The sequence below is a fragment of the Syzygium oleosum genome, unplaced genomic scaffold, assembly GCF_021117445.2.
Source record: "Syzygium oleosum isolate NSW1041296 unplaced genomic scaffold, Sole_v2.1 Sole_v2.13, whole genome shotgun sequence".
Classification (NCBI taxonomy): Eukaryota; Viridiplantae; Streptophyta; class Magnoliopsida; order Myrtales; family Myrtaceae; genus Syzygium; species Syzygium oleosum.
In genome coordinates, this window is record NW_026607497.1 from 1,011,050 (window position 1) to 1,023,612 (window position 12,563).

Consider the following 12,563-nt stretch of genomic DNA (forward strand, 5'->3'; position numbering starts at 1 on the left):
AGAGGCGGAAGCCGGCGAGGGCGGCCCTCGCCGGTGTCGGGCGAGGGCCGCCCTCGCCGGTGTCGGGCGAGGGCTGCCCTCGCCAGATCCGGCAAGGGCGACCCTCGCTGCGTAGGGCGAGGGCTGCGCCTCGCCGGACTGGCGAGGGCGACCCTCGCCCGACGCAAGCGAGGGTCGCCTCGCCCGACGCCGGCGAGGGCGGCCCTCGCCGGCTTCCGCCTCTGGCCGGTCACCGGACCGGCGACCGGCCAGAGGTTGCAGGTGAAGGAAAAAAAAAGAAAAGAAAAAATTCAAAAAAATAATATTAAAAATTAGTTCGGGGTAAAATTGTCACATGTGTACCAGTTTAGGGTTTTTTGTGGTATGTTTGGGGTAAAATTGTCACAGGTGTACCAGTTTGGGGTTTTTTATGGTCAAAAAAATAGTTTGGGGTAAATGTGTCACAAATGTACCAGTTTAGGGTTTTTCGTGGTATTAACCCAATAAATAATGAGGGAAGATGTGCCGATATCAAATAGTCAACTGTTGAGCATAAAGATGAAAAGATGAGCCATTGTTAAACAGTCCAAGAAGCTTAGGACTGCAGGCTTTCATCATTAGGGAAAAGACATCAAGGTCCTATCTGCAGACCTTCTAGACCCCGCGAGAACTACACTCACCAAACAATCTAGGGCCATTGTTGTGTAAGAACCAAATAGAGAGCCTAAGGACTTTTGCTATGTTTAATCTCCTATACATCATAAAACAGGCGCACCGGGCATGCATTAAGCACATGCACATACGACTGTCAAATACTTAAGCAACACTGATCCATTTAACTCTGCCAGCGTAAACATGTAACTCTATTGAACTTTGTGAATCATGCTCTTTAAGCAACATAATATCATCCTTCTATGTCTGCTCCAAGACTAGAGTCCCACCAAGATAATTTGTTGACAATAACCATAAATTCATAACCCAAATCATTGTAAAATAAGGATGGTGAAACAATAAGCATTCAAGACACGAGGCCTTTAAGGGTTATTAACTGGACGTGTTATCGCGGTCTAAGTTCTATTGATAGCTCAACTACTTTATAGTAAGAGTTGCCTATAGCTTCGCCAGTGGAACAACTTGAGATTTTAGATCCTTATACAAAATATGAAAAAGAAGCCTACGTTCAGCATCAAAGTACTTACATATAATCTACTACTTTCAGGCTATTGAAGGAGAGAGGGATTATGCCACTCAGTTTGTTGAAGCTGAGGTCTCTGCAAAACAATTAAATGGAAAGGAGACGAATATAATGAGAAGATTGTTTTAACTGACTCCCACCGGACACTGTTTGAGTATACTTTGGAGGATTGTACAAACACAGACAACATCAATGAACCTACAAGTCCAGTTCAGATGTTTAGACATACAGGTGAATTCCCTGGTACCTATGGTTTCTAGCAGACATTCATTTCCAGAGGCATTCATCGCATAAAATCGCTGTTCATCAAGTTGGTCACACGCTGTAAATATACAAGAATTCTGCGGTAAATCAAATTTACAACTTGGAAATATCAATTTATATAACTAGAAATGCTACGCGGGCACTAAATTCAATGCATCCCTTGGCATGCAACATATTATAGTTCAAATTGGGAGATTCCATTTATCTAATAGGACCAAAACTAAAGCTAACCATAATTTTTTGAACATGTCTCCTTCATAACATTCTATTCATGAATAAAGGGTGGCTTCTAAATACTTGGGTGCTTAGAAAGTAGAATATCAGATTGAGTGAATAAAAAATCAAAATAAAGTGAGCATTTCAAAGAACAGGAAAGCATGATAGTGCAGTCCAATATAATTGTTGTTGGAGAAATTACAACCTAGTCGAACCTAAAGAAAAGGAAATGGAGTATATGATAAGCTGCAGCAGAACCGCAGAAATTCGGTAATTCAAGATGTCAGAAAATCAAAGAATAAGCGTTGATGGCTGATGATGACAGAATGGCAAAAAATTGCCGCTAAATGTAACATTTATAAAATCTTACAGAGATGACCAGATGAATAAGAAGAATTGACTTGTACAGAGATGCACTTGAAGCCATGCTCTTGTTCGAACTAAGAACGTCATGGCGGACAAATATACGACAGTCAAGCATAAACTCCAGTTAGATCTTGTGGGGCTGAGTTCAAGAATGTAAACCACTCAAAGGAAAGTTTCCAGACAATCAACCACTAGAAGTCTCCATTTTGCCTTAATTCTCTTGAGAAGTAAAGATAATAGATCAAAGCAAAAGTAAATTAGACGAAATGGGCACCACAACCAAGGTAAGAATTCTTTTGGTTTCTATTCCTGGAAAAGTGAAAACAGAGAGAGAAAAGGTCCATATACTTTTGCGCGAAAATGTATATTCTAGGGCAGAGGCCACAATCACCAGAAACTTAAATGCCACATCACAGTCCACAATTCAGCAATATCAACATAAAAGATTAAAACACCAATGAAGTCGGTAAGGGACCTTCAAGCCATCTTAAATGAGGTTTTTAACGGCAACATATAGTAAGGGGAAAGCCTTTTTACTCACAATATTTTTAGCTTCGTCATTTTTGCTAGATAATCAGGTAGCTCTCCTGTGAGATTGCAGCTCCTCAGCATCCTATAAGAGAAAAAGCACTGATATTGTCACTTTGGTAAGACAATTTGGCTCTTTTGCATTAAGTAAACTATTTGTGAAGGAGCATCGGTCTCACAATCTCTCAATATCTGTACAGTTAAGTTGTGGAACTTGGGACTCGGGTCCATCGAGGTCAGTTATTCTCCTGCATATCAAAATCAAATAGCGAACTTTATGAGATTGACACCATTTTAAGAAAGGAGAGATCAGATCGAAATGCCAAAATTCTACACTGACAAGTCGGACAATTTCTCCAAAAGTGAGATCCCGGAGGGAATTGGCCCTTTCAATCCACTTGCTTGAATAATCCTGATCAAACAATTCATAGATTGAATTATCTTGGGGGTATATCTATATAGACTGACTTAAAAAGGTGAAGAAGCATTAAGCCTTACAGTTCTTCAAGATTTGTCAAGTTCTGAATAAAATCAGGTATCTTTCCCGTGAATTGATTATCACTGAGTCGCCTGCAGTGAATTAAACAACAAGATTCATGTGAAGAAGAAAGAGTAGAAGTATCTAAATATTAGTAGAGTTTTGTGGAAACTAGAAACTAACAGCTGTTGCAATTTCGTCAAATTAACAAATGTTTGAGGCAGCTCCTCGGTGAAATTATTTGAGGTAAGGTGCCTGGAACAAGAAAATACCAATGGGATCACATTGGTTAATTGAAGATGAATGCTAATCTCTCGACAGATCTCTCCAATGGATAAAATTCCCTCGCCAGATACAACATCATCAGCAAATAAAAGCTCGATGTCTAATGCATAAATTTGCATCAAGAGACTCACAATATAAGTAACTGGGACAAGTTCCCCAGCTCTAGAGGTAGAGGTCCAGAAAGCTGATTGCTCTCGACGACTCTGAGTCAGAAGAGAGTTAACATCTTCAAACATGAACCAAATTTAACAAAGTGAAGAGGCCAAACGGGAGCGGCGGGATGAGTGATCACTTACAATTTCTCCAATGTGGATATGTTCCCCAGCTCCTTCGGGATTGGACCGGTTAATCGGTTTCCGAGTATAGAACTGCACCAACATCATTGCGTTTCCCCCAATCAATAGAAGATACACACTCTATGCCGTAGTGTGTGTGTGCGTGCGTGTCACAGAGAGAGACAAAGAGTACATACATGTTGACCAACTTCGTAGAGCCCCATTCTGTAGGAATAATGTTGTTCAGGTAGTTGCGAGTGACATCACTGTTTAGAGAGAGAGATTATCATGATGCTTGTGAAGAAGAAGGAGGAGGAGGAGGATAATGGAGGCTTACAAGTTTTGGAGGTGAGGCAATCTGAACAGTTGGGGCGGAAGAGTGCCGGAAAGAGACTGCTCCTTGAGAACTCTGTTTTCACATGACACAAAGGCTTGTATTCTATCTCTACTTGAAAACTAGGCATGAAGCATACTTTATGATTTGTATTTAATCAAAAAACATGTTATTCTATTATTAAAAGTAGTTTATGATATAAATAATATTATGATTGAAATAATAATTATATAACAATTCGAGCATTAATTCATATAATTAGCAATAAACATCGTTATATGATGAACAATACAAAATTAAGTTTCGACAATTTAGATAACCGTACCTAATAGTAAGCAACTATTTTTATTGTATTAATTTTAATACGATAAATGATTATATACCGTCAAGATAATATTGACCTATTATTTAATATCTTAATACTAAACTCGAGCGGTGATGGACGCACTAACAAATACCACTAATTTAAATTGGAACGTTATCGCTTTACCGAAGACTCTAAACATGCCCTTCCAGATCAACGTTGAGAAAGCACCTTTAGCCAATTACCCTAGTAAAACTACCCCTATTTCTTTTAGAGGTATATCAATTCGAATTGAAAGTTTGACCAGAAGTGGATTATATAACTACGACATGATAGAAATTACAAGTGACAGACATCTTTTTTATTCTTTTTCTTCCCATTCCATCTTCACGGTTTCGAATTTCAAAACGAAAATACTATTTGCAAGGGCGGCTTATTTTCATGGGTAAGTTTCAACCGCGATCCTCGAATTTAGTGCATTTTGCAATCCAACTTCTGGACTTTGATTTCAATGCCCTAATCCACTGAAATTCCACATTCTTTTTTGTGCTCAACACATTTTTGACCAAAATATAGATCGATCTTTTCGGTGAATGCTAACATAGTGTCCAGATCAGTTCGGTGTTCACCACATCAGCCAGCTGACTTTATAACGAGATAAAAAGATTGGTGCGCAATCACATGATTGATATTGAAGTTTAAGCTATAGGAATCTATGATTGTAAAATTCACGAAATTGAAATTTTTCTAGCCAATTTATTTGGAGAGAGAGAGAGAGAGAGAGAGAGAGAGAGAGACATGCTGACGACATGGGGAACGGTGTTATTGTCGGCGTCGGTGAAATTTTGGCAGGTGACAGCGTTGGAAGTTTCATCAATCACTTTGTTGTCACCCCATCCACCCTCTAAGTCTACACCGCATGGATCTGCGTCGAAATCCCAGTCCTTTTTCCCCAACGTCGCTGCTATTTCTCGCAATGCATCCACTGAAAAGGATGAAGAGCCGACAAGTCAAAAGTGACAGTGATATCTCATGCAAAACAAGCACAAACGTTATCAGATTCGTGTGTGCTTGGGGTTGAATATATGTATAACGTCTTTCTTAACCTTATGAAAGAAAGCACAAACAAATACAACTCGGTGTACGTGCGAGCCCAAAACAGGAGGAGGAGGAAAAGGAACAGTACGATGAAAGCGGTACAAGATTGGTGGGTTTCTTTATTTTCTTCTCACCTTCGTCGTTGGGCAGAAGAGTGGAGGCAGCAGCAAAGTGAATAGCGCAAAGAAGGACGAAAACAGAGAAGAGAGATCGAGCCGAGAAGAGAATCATCATCATTTCAGTCTCGAGCTCAACCGACAGAGAGAGAGAGAGAGATGAGAGAGATGAGAGAGAGAGAGAGAGAGATATGATTGTTAAGTAAGTGGGTCTTAGCTTCATGCATTTATGTACATGTACGAAAAGAGGGAGGGGGGAACAACGCTCTTGTACGTCTACATGTGAGAGAGACGACGACCCCCAAGTCTTCCTCGAATGGATGGATATTCCACCTAGAAGAATGCAGTAGTAAAGCTTTTTGTCCAACCTTCTTACGTAAATTACTTATTTTTTTATATTGAAATAATTAAATGACAGTTTTTAATTTATTTTGAGAATAATAGTCTAGATCACAAAAAAAAAAAATTTATAAGTTGTTGTGAGATTTACTTCTTCAAAAATTTGTGACTCCCAACATGTTGTTACTTTTACAATGGCTCAAAAATTATTACGCTAGCAAAGCTCACTTTGTCATACTGCCAGTTTACCTAATAAAAGTCTCTTCATTTCTTAAAGGGGAAATACCATCAAAAACCCCAAATTATGCCACTTGTGACAAATTTACTATAAACTTTTTTTTGTGATACAAAAACCCCAAACTATGCCACTTGTGACAAATTTATCATGACTTTTTTTTGTGACACAAAAATATAAAATTATGCTACTTATAATACATTTCACCAGGCGACGGCGGCGGCGGCCGGCGGCGGGCGACCGGCGGCGGCGGCGGGTGACCGGCGCGACGGCGGCCGGCGAGCTGCTGCAGGGGGCGGCGGCTACGGCGGCGGCGGGGGGCGACGGCTGGCGGTTAGCGACCGGCGGCCAACGGTGGTGACCGGCGATCAACTTCCTCTTCCACGGAAAATATTTTCCCTCCCATGGGCAATTTTGTCTTCAATTTGAGGGAAAATGATTTCCTTTTTGTGAAAAGAGGAAATCATTTTCCTCAAAACAATGAAAGATTTGGGAGTGGGGAAGGAAAATGTTTTCCCACGGAAAATATTTTCCGCCCCCGAACACCGGAAAACGCGAAACCGCAAACGAACACAGCCTAAACGAAGAAAAATCAAACTCGTTGAAAGTAGGACCTGAGTCAACATCGGTGTGTTTGTTTCGTCCACGTAAAGCCCCCAAAACTTTTTGATTTTTCAAAAAGGTTGTCCTTTTCCTACCCAAAAAAATAAAAAATAAAAAGGGGGTCGTCATTTTCTTCCTTTTCTTTTTCTTTTTGTCTTTGCTTTTTTGCTTTCTGCTTTTTCCAATTTCCACTTGCAATGACTGGCTCTTATCTTGGCTTTATCTACTCCCGATTTTACCGTCGACTCCTTACCACGTGTCTCTAGAAGGTTTCTCAGAGGGGGCCAAAAGAGTAACTTCCCACTTCGAGGAGTCGTCGGGCGATTCGACGAGACTGTGTTCCAGACCGAACATTGTTCTCACGGATCGAAAGGGGAAAAGTCGTTGTTCAGGTCTTGTTAAAAGCTGTCATAAAACGTTCGTTAAGCACTTGATAAAAGAAATTTTGTAATTTTCAATGCGTTATCTATTTCGTGTATTTGAAAATGAAAATATCTCTCTAATGGGCATGGTTATCGAGTACATCAAAACATTGAGTAATAAGATCCAACCATTTTTTGTTTTTTCTTTCGTTTTCTATGGTTCAACCGAAAATTGCGCATGTTCATGAAACTTGTCTGGCCGCCCAACAAAGAAAAAGGCTGGCTAGCGTTATTCGCAGGCTACACTACGGCGGTCAAATGCCTTTTTCTTTATAATTTTTGTTTGTTTTTGCTCTCACACTTTAGAAGGAGAAATTTCCCCATGGATGGAAATGTCTCGTCGTGTTCAAAAAATTATTGATTTTTCACGCCTAAATGGTACTTTCATGAATATCCTTTCACATTCCAATCGCAAATATATTATTGCATGCATTAACGCAGTCGAGAGTTGATCTGAACGCCAATGAAAATACGTGTGGACTAAATAGAGAATCTTCATCCAACTGCCGAATGATTAAGATATGGGAAAAATTATCATATCAAGCAGGAAAAGTATGATTTTCAGCATATGAATATGAGACGAAGAGTCTAATGCCTTGTTTTAAACTTTGAAGCCCATATTTTTCCTTCGGGCTAACAATAAGCACACATATGTAAATTCTCTATTCCTTTATAATATCCCAATTCGATTTACATGTTTCCGATCTCTGTAATTTCCAACTTTATTTTGGCCTAAAATGCACATGTCATGATTGTCATCATCCAATGAGAGGAACGCGGATTAAAAGACAATGTGAATAGATGAGCTCGAGAAAAACCATTTCCATGCTTTGCGAATTTCTTGACATCAACTCCTTTCCAATTTTTAAACCTTCGTATGTCCTAATAAGAATAGTCTAAACCATTTAATGCTTTTCCATTACCAAGATGGTCGTTGGTCTTCATTTGAAAACCTGCCCCATCCATGAGCCATGGGAAAAGTATCTCGCCTATCGAATATATAGCGTGCCACCCAATTTTAACTTAAACTAAAATTTGAGTCCATTTCTTTTCGTAGGGATATGCAATCATCAAATTGAGGATAATTATTAGACTGACAAAAAAAGAGCCCACCTGAATATCACTGTTTAAATAAAATTTCACTAATGATTGCATTCATCGTCAGAAATTGAACCTAAACCTAAGTGATTGACGAACCATAGATAGATGGGAAAAAATAAGTCATCTTACCTCTATAGTGATTGGCCATTGCACCGTGCCAATAATATCAGAGTCACGAATAAATCTCCATCCGACGTGATGGGCTCCAACTCCAAGTGGATGCGATGGCCCGCTCATTGTACGCAGTCCAGCTTGCATTCTCTGACCCACCCAAGTTGCGCAGGTAAAACCAAGAACCAACGGTCAACGTCACCTCCACAGGGGAATTGACTTCACTTAGTTCCCAAAATTTAATGCTTTGCATTGCACGGAATCGAACCTATTCTTGCTAAATTTTTTAATGCAGAGTTAAAAAAAAAAAAGAGAAGTAAGGAATTGTTTGATATTGAATTGTTAGATTCTATTTATGATTCGACAAGAAAGTAAAAGAATATCTCCTAGAGTTCATGGTCGACTGAGATATAAGTGTTTTTCCTTCAAATTTGTCACGGGTGTGTCAGTTTGAGGTTTTTTATGGTTAAAAAATTAGTTTTTGGTAAATTTGTCATTAGTGCACTAGTTTGAGGTTTTTCGTAGTAAAAAAATTAGTTTGCCCACAATGCTAGATAATAGAATAAATCACATAAAAGGAGGATAATACTATCTTAATATTATACTATTGTAAAAAATGTCATTAATTTATTATACTATTACTAATTTAGTTCTAAACCTTTTAATTGTATCAATCGAGTCCTAAACCTTTTCACTTTTGCCAATTGAATCTATCCAACCATTTTTTGCTGGAAATCACTGATGTGGACGCTAGCCATCCTACTACGTGGCACAACCCGCGTTAACGTGGATAATTTTTAAGAATATTTTAATTTTTTTTTCAATTTTTTCTTTTTGAATTTTTTTTCTTTTCTTCTATTTTCCTTCTTTACTTTTTTATTTTTTTTTCCATTTTCTCTTCTTTTCTTTTATTTTTTATTCTTTTTATTTTTCCCTTTTTCCCTCTGCCGACATTAGGCGAGGGCAACCCTCACCCTTGCCCGATCTTGCGAAGGGTTGCCCTCGCCAGCCTAGGCCTGGGCGTCCCTCACCTTAGGCCGGCGACCTTTGCTGGCCATCGATGAGGTCTAGTGATGGTTGGCAGAGGGATGAAGAGAAAAGGAAAAAAAAAAAGAAAAAAAGAGAAAAGGAAAAAAAACGAAAAAGTAACGAAGGAAAAGAGAAAAAATGAATAAAATGAAAAAACAAATAAAAAATTTCAAAAAATACTAAAATATTATTAAAAATTATTTTCGCGGACACCAGCTGTGACATTCCGAATTTCGGCCCATAGTTGGGATTTATAAAACGTGTAATTCGTCAGTGTGCTTATAGTAAAATCTCGCCCGGGAACTGATCACTCTCGGTTATTGTTTTAAAATTGAGATTTCGCTAGAATCGCGCTCGATCGAATTTGGCCGTTATTTAGACCCCGAACTTGACAGTCGATTTTCGGGAGTTTCAGGACGAAATAAATTGGACGGTGTCAATATTATCGTAGCCAGCGTTGAGATTGTCAGGAATAATGGAAAAAGGGAGTTTTTGACCGGGTGCGAATTTGGACTAGTAGACCTCCCTCGATATAGTTTGATTTAATTAATTTGGCCTTTGTCCCTTTTTATATGCGAGGCTTATTTTGGACCGGTAGATCACTTTCGATTTTGAATTTGGGTCATCGGATCGCATTTAATATTTGATTGAAGTTAAATTTTTTTATTTTTTTTCTCTCTCTCTCTCTCTCTCCCCGGTCACCTCCCCCTGCGCACGTCTATCCCTTCTCCCCTGTGTCAGACCCATCCCTTCTCCTTCTCTCTCTTCCTTTTTCTTTTTCTTCTTCCTTCTTTCTTCTTCTTCTTCCTCCTCCTTCGCCGCTCGATCGTTTACGCACGCTCGCACCGGCCCGACGCCGACCGAGGCTCGCCTCCGGCCCCGTCGCCATCGGTGCCGTCGCCGCCGTCGCCCGACCGAGCCGTGCCGCCGCTCGTCGCCCGCGACCGCCGCTCGACGGCCTTGTCCCCCTGTCGCCGGCCACATCCCGCACGCGCACGCGAGCAGACGGCTTGCAGCTGCGTCCGCCGTGGTCCGGCGTTGCCTGGCCGTCCGCCGGCTGTCCTCCGTCGCCCGGCCACCCGAGACGCCGCCGTGCCACCTCCGGCCGCCGCGCGACCCTCTCCCCCTGTTTCTCTCTTCCCGACGCCTTCCCAGGTTTCGGCTCCCGGCCTCGCCGCCGCCGCGTGCCGTCGTTCCGGCCGCCGCCGCTCGGCCTCCGCCACCCAGTCTCTCCCCTCAGCCACCTCCGCCGACCTGCCGCTACCCCCCTTGGCCGCCACCACCTTTCTTCCTCTGTTTTTCTTCCTCCCCGACGCCTCCCCTGTTTTGGGCTCTCCCCGGCGCCGCCTCGACCAGCAGCCGCGCGCCGCCGTACCGGCCGCCGTCGCTGCCCCGTCTACCACCACCTAGCCCCGGCGACCCTGCCCAGCCAGCCCGAGAGTGCCCCGAACCGTGGCCGAGCCCGCGCCCTTGCTCGTACGGTTCAGCCGAGGGGGGAGGGGCGTCACTGTTCATTCCGGGGGTACTGTTCATCCGGGGCCCGTTACTGTTCATTCCGAGTACTGTTCATCGAGGCCCATTACTGTTCATTCCGAACACTGTTCATCAGGGCGTTACTGTTCATTCGGCACTGTTCATTCGGCCCGTTTTTGAGCCCGTGCGGGTTTTTCCCGAGCCAAATTGAAGTAAGTGACTTCCTAAACCCTACCTAGTACTTTGGGTATTTTATGACTTGTCTCGGGTTTAGAACGGTTAGAGCGTGATTTAATTTAATTATATTATGATATAATTGTGCTAATTGGATTGGATAAAATGATGTGCATGATTTGGGTGATCGTACGTGGCCGACTTGAACGTCGGGTTTGTGGATTGACGTGGTGAGTTGTGAATATGGATGGTTTAATGCAATTGGCGTGAAATTGATTGAATTGAATGGCGTGTGCATGCCTGTCGATTATAAGCCCGGATTGATCGGAGGGCTACGGACTTGGGACGTGTTGACGGCGGTCCGTGTGAAGGCATGAATGGCCGATGTGCCAAATGGATTCGGGCTTGAGACGTGTTGACGGTGGCCCGTTAAAGGTGTGTTGGACCGGGACGTGTTTACGTCGGTCATTGGAATTTGAGCCCGGATTGATCGGAGGGCTACGGACTTGGGACGTGTTGACGGCGGTCCGTGAAAGGAAAGTGTGGCTTGGGACGTGTTGACGGCGGCCACTGGAATTGATTGAATGGTATGGCTTGGGACGTGTTGACGGCGGCCATTGAAATTAATCGAATTGTGTGGCTTGTATGCCTGTGAGACCGGACTTGAGACGTGTTGACGGTGGTCCGTGAGAGGAAAGTTGGTTGGACACGTGTGTGCGATGTGATTGATTGGATTGGTTAAACGTACGTGTGGTTGCTTGGTTGAATTGGTTGAATGTGAGTGGGAACGTGTGTGCCGGGTGATTGTGATATGGTGGTGAACTATTCTTGCATTGTCATGTTTGGACTAATATGCAGGGTTGGCTCGTGATTCGAGGGCAAGGTAAGTACAATGATGTGAACTATATATGTTAAGGGATAGATTGCATGTACGACTTGTCTGGGTACGCATTGGCCTACGTGGGGTATAGGGGGTTGCTTATTGAGACTCGTTCTCACGGTTATTATATAACCATTTCAGATCCGCGACCGTGATCGATTCGGAGATGCCGCTAGAGCTCCACAGGAATTGAAAGATAGATCATTTACCCTGTCTTTTGAGTACCTTTTGTAGAGGAGATAAGTTTGTCAACCACCGCCCCCTTTTGAAAATTGTGGCTTTAAATTTGGTAGACTGGGTTATTGTTTTGTAATAGTGACTGATTTATGATGTATGCAATTACTGTTGCGTGCTATCCCTTTGTTATTGTTTATTGTCTGGGTTAATTAATTTCGCTTCCGTTTGCCTTTATTGTTGGGTATTTCGTTTGGGTCGGCGACGCGTCCTGGGACGTCGCGTTCAATACGACCGTGGAAGGGGTGTCGCGAGCCCGTTGGGGTTCGGGGCGTGACACCAGCCGTGCAATGCCACGTAGGACGGCCAGTGTCTACGTTAATCATTTTCGCTCAAATTGATCGAATGGACTCAATTGACAACACGTGAAAATATTTATGACTTAATTGGCACATTTAAAAAGTTTATGCCTGAATTGACAAAAGTGCAATAGGTTAGAACTTTTTGGACAGCTTTTTTCTTAATATTAAGCATTTCAAATTTGGAAAAGAAATAAATGACAGTTAACATTGAAGTTCAAAAAG

At 42.0% G+C, this 12,563-nt stretch overlaps 1 protein-coding gene and 1 long non-coding RNA gene across 3 annotated transcripts in view; one reads left to right on the forward strand and one right to left on the reverse strand.

Annotated features, from left to right (window-relative positions):
• The window catches only part of LOC115666947 (probable leucine-rich repeat receptor-like serine/threonine-protein kinase At3g14840), a 64,564-nt gene that overhangs the window by 9,192 nt on the left and 42,809 nt on the right, over positions 1-12,563 (reverse strand). The window contains exons 2-13 of one of the 2 annotated variants that reach the window (XM_056317142.1): positions 5,457-5,578; positions 5,023-5,209; positions 3,924-3,995; positions 3,784-3,852; positions 3,608-3,679; positions 3,443-3,514; positions 3,210-3,281; positions 3,047-3,118; positions 2,889-2,960; positions 2,728-2,796; positions 2,562-2,633; positions 1,179-1,250 (exon numbers count right to left, since the gene is read on the reverse strand). In XM_056317142.1, the coding sequence (XP_056173117.1) occupies positions 1,179-1,250; positions 2,562-2,633; positions 2,728-2,796; positions 2,889-2,960; positions 3,047-3,118; positions 3,210-3,281; positions 3,443-3,514; positions 3,608-3,679; positions 3,784-3,852; positions 3,924-3,995; positions 5,023-5,209; positions 5,457-5,559 (1,004 nt within the window). In that variant the 5' untranslated portion in view covers positions 5,560-5,578. Of the gene's footprint in view, positions 1-1,178; positions 1,251-2,561; positions 2,634-2,727; positions 2,797-2,888; positions 2,961-3,046; positions 3,119-3,209; positions 3,282-3,442; positions 3,515-3,607; positions 3,680-3,783; positions 3,853-3,923; positions 3,996-5,022; positions 5,210-5,456; positions 5,593-12,563 lie in introns of those variants that run through there. The other variant, XM_056317141.1, reaches the window with a different exon arrangement.
• Positions 1-12,563, forward strand: part of LOC130139661 (uncharacterized) — a 40,816-nt gene that overhangs the window by 5,719 nt on the left and 22,534 nt on the right. The window lies entirely within an intron of this gene.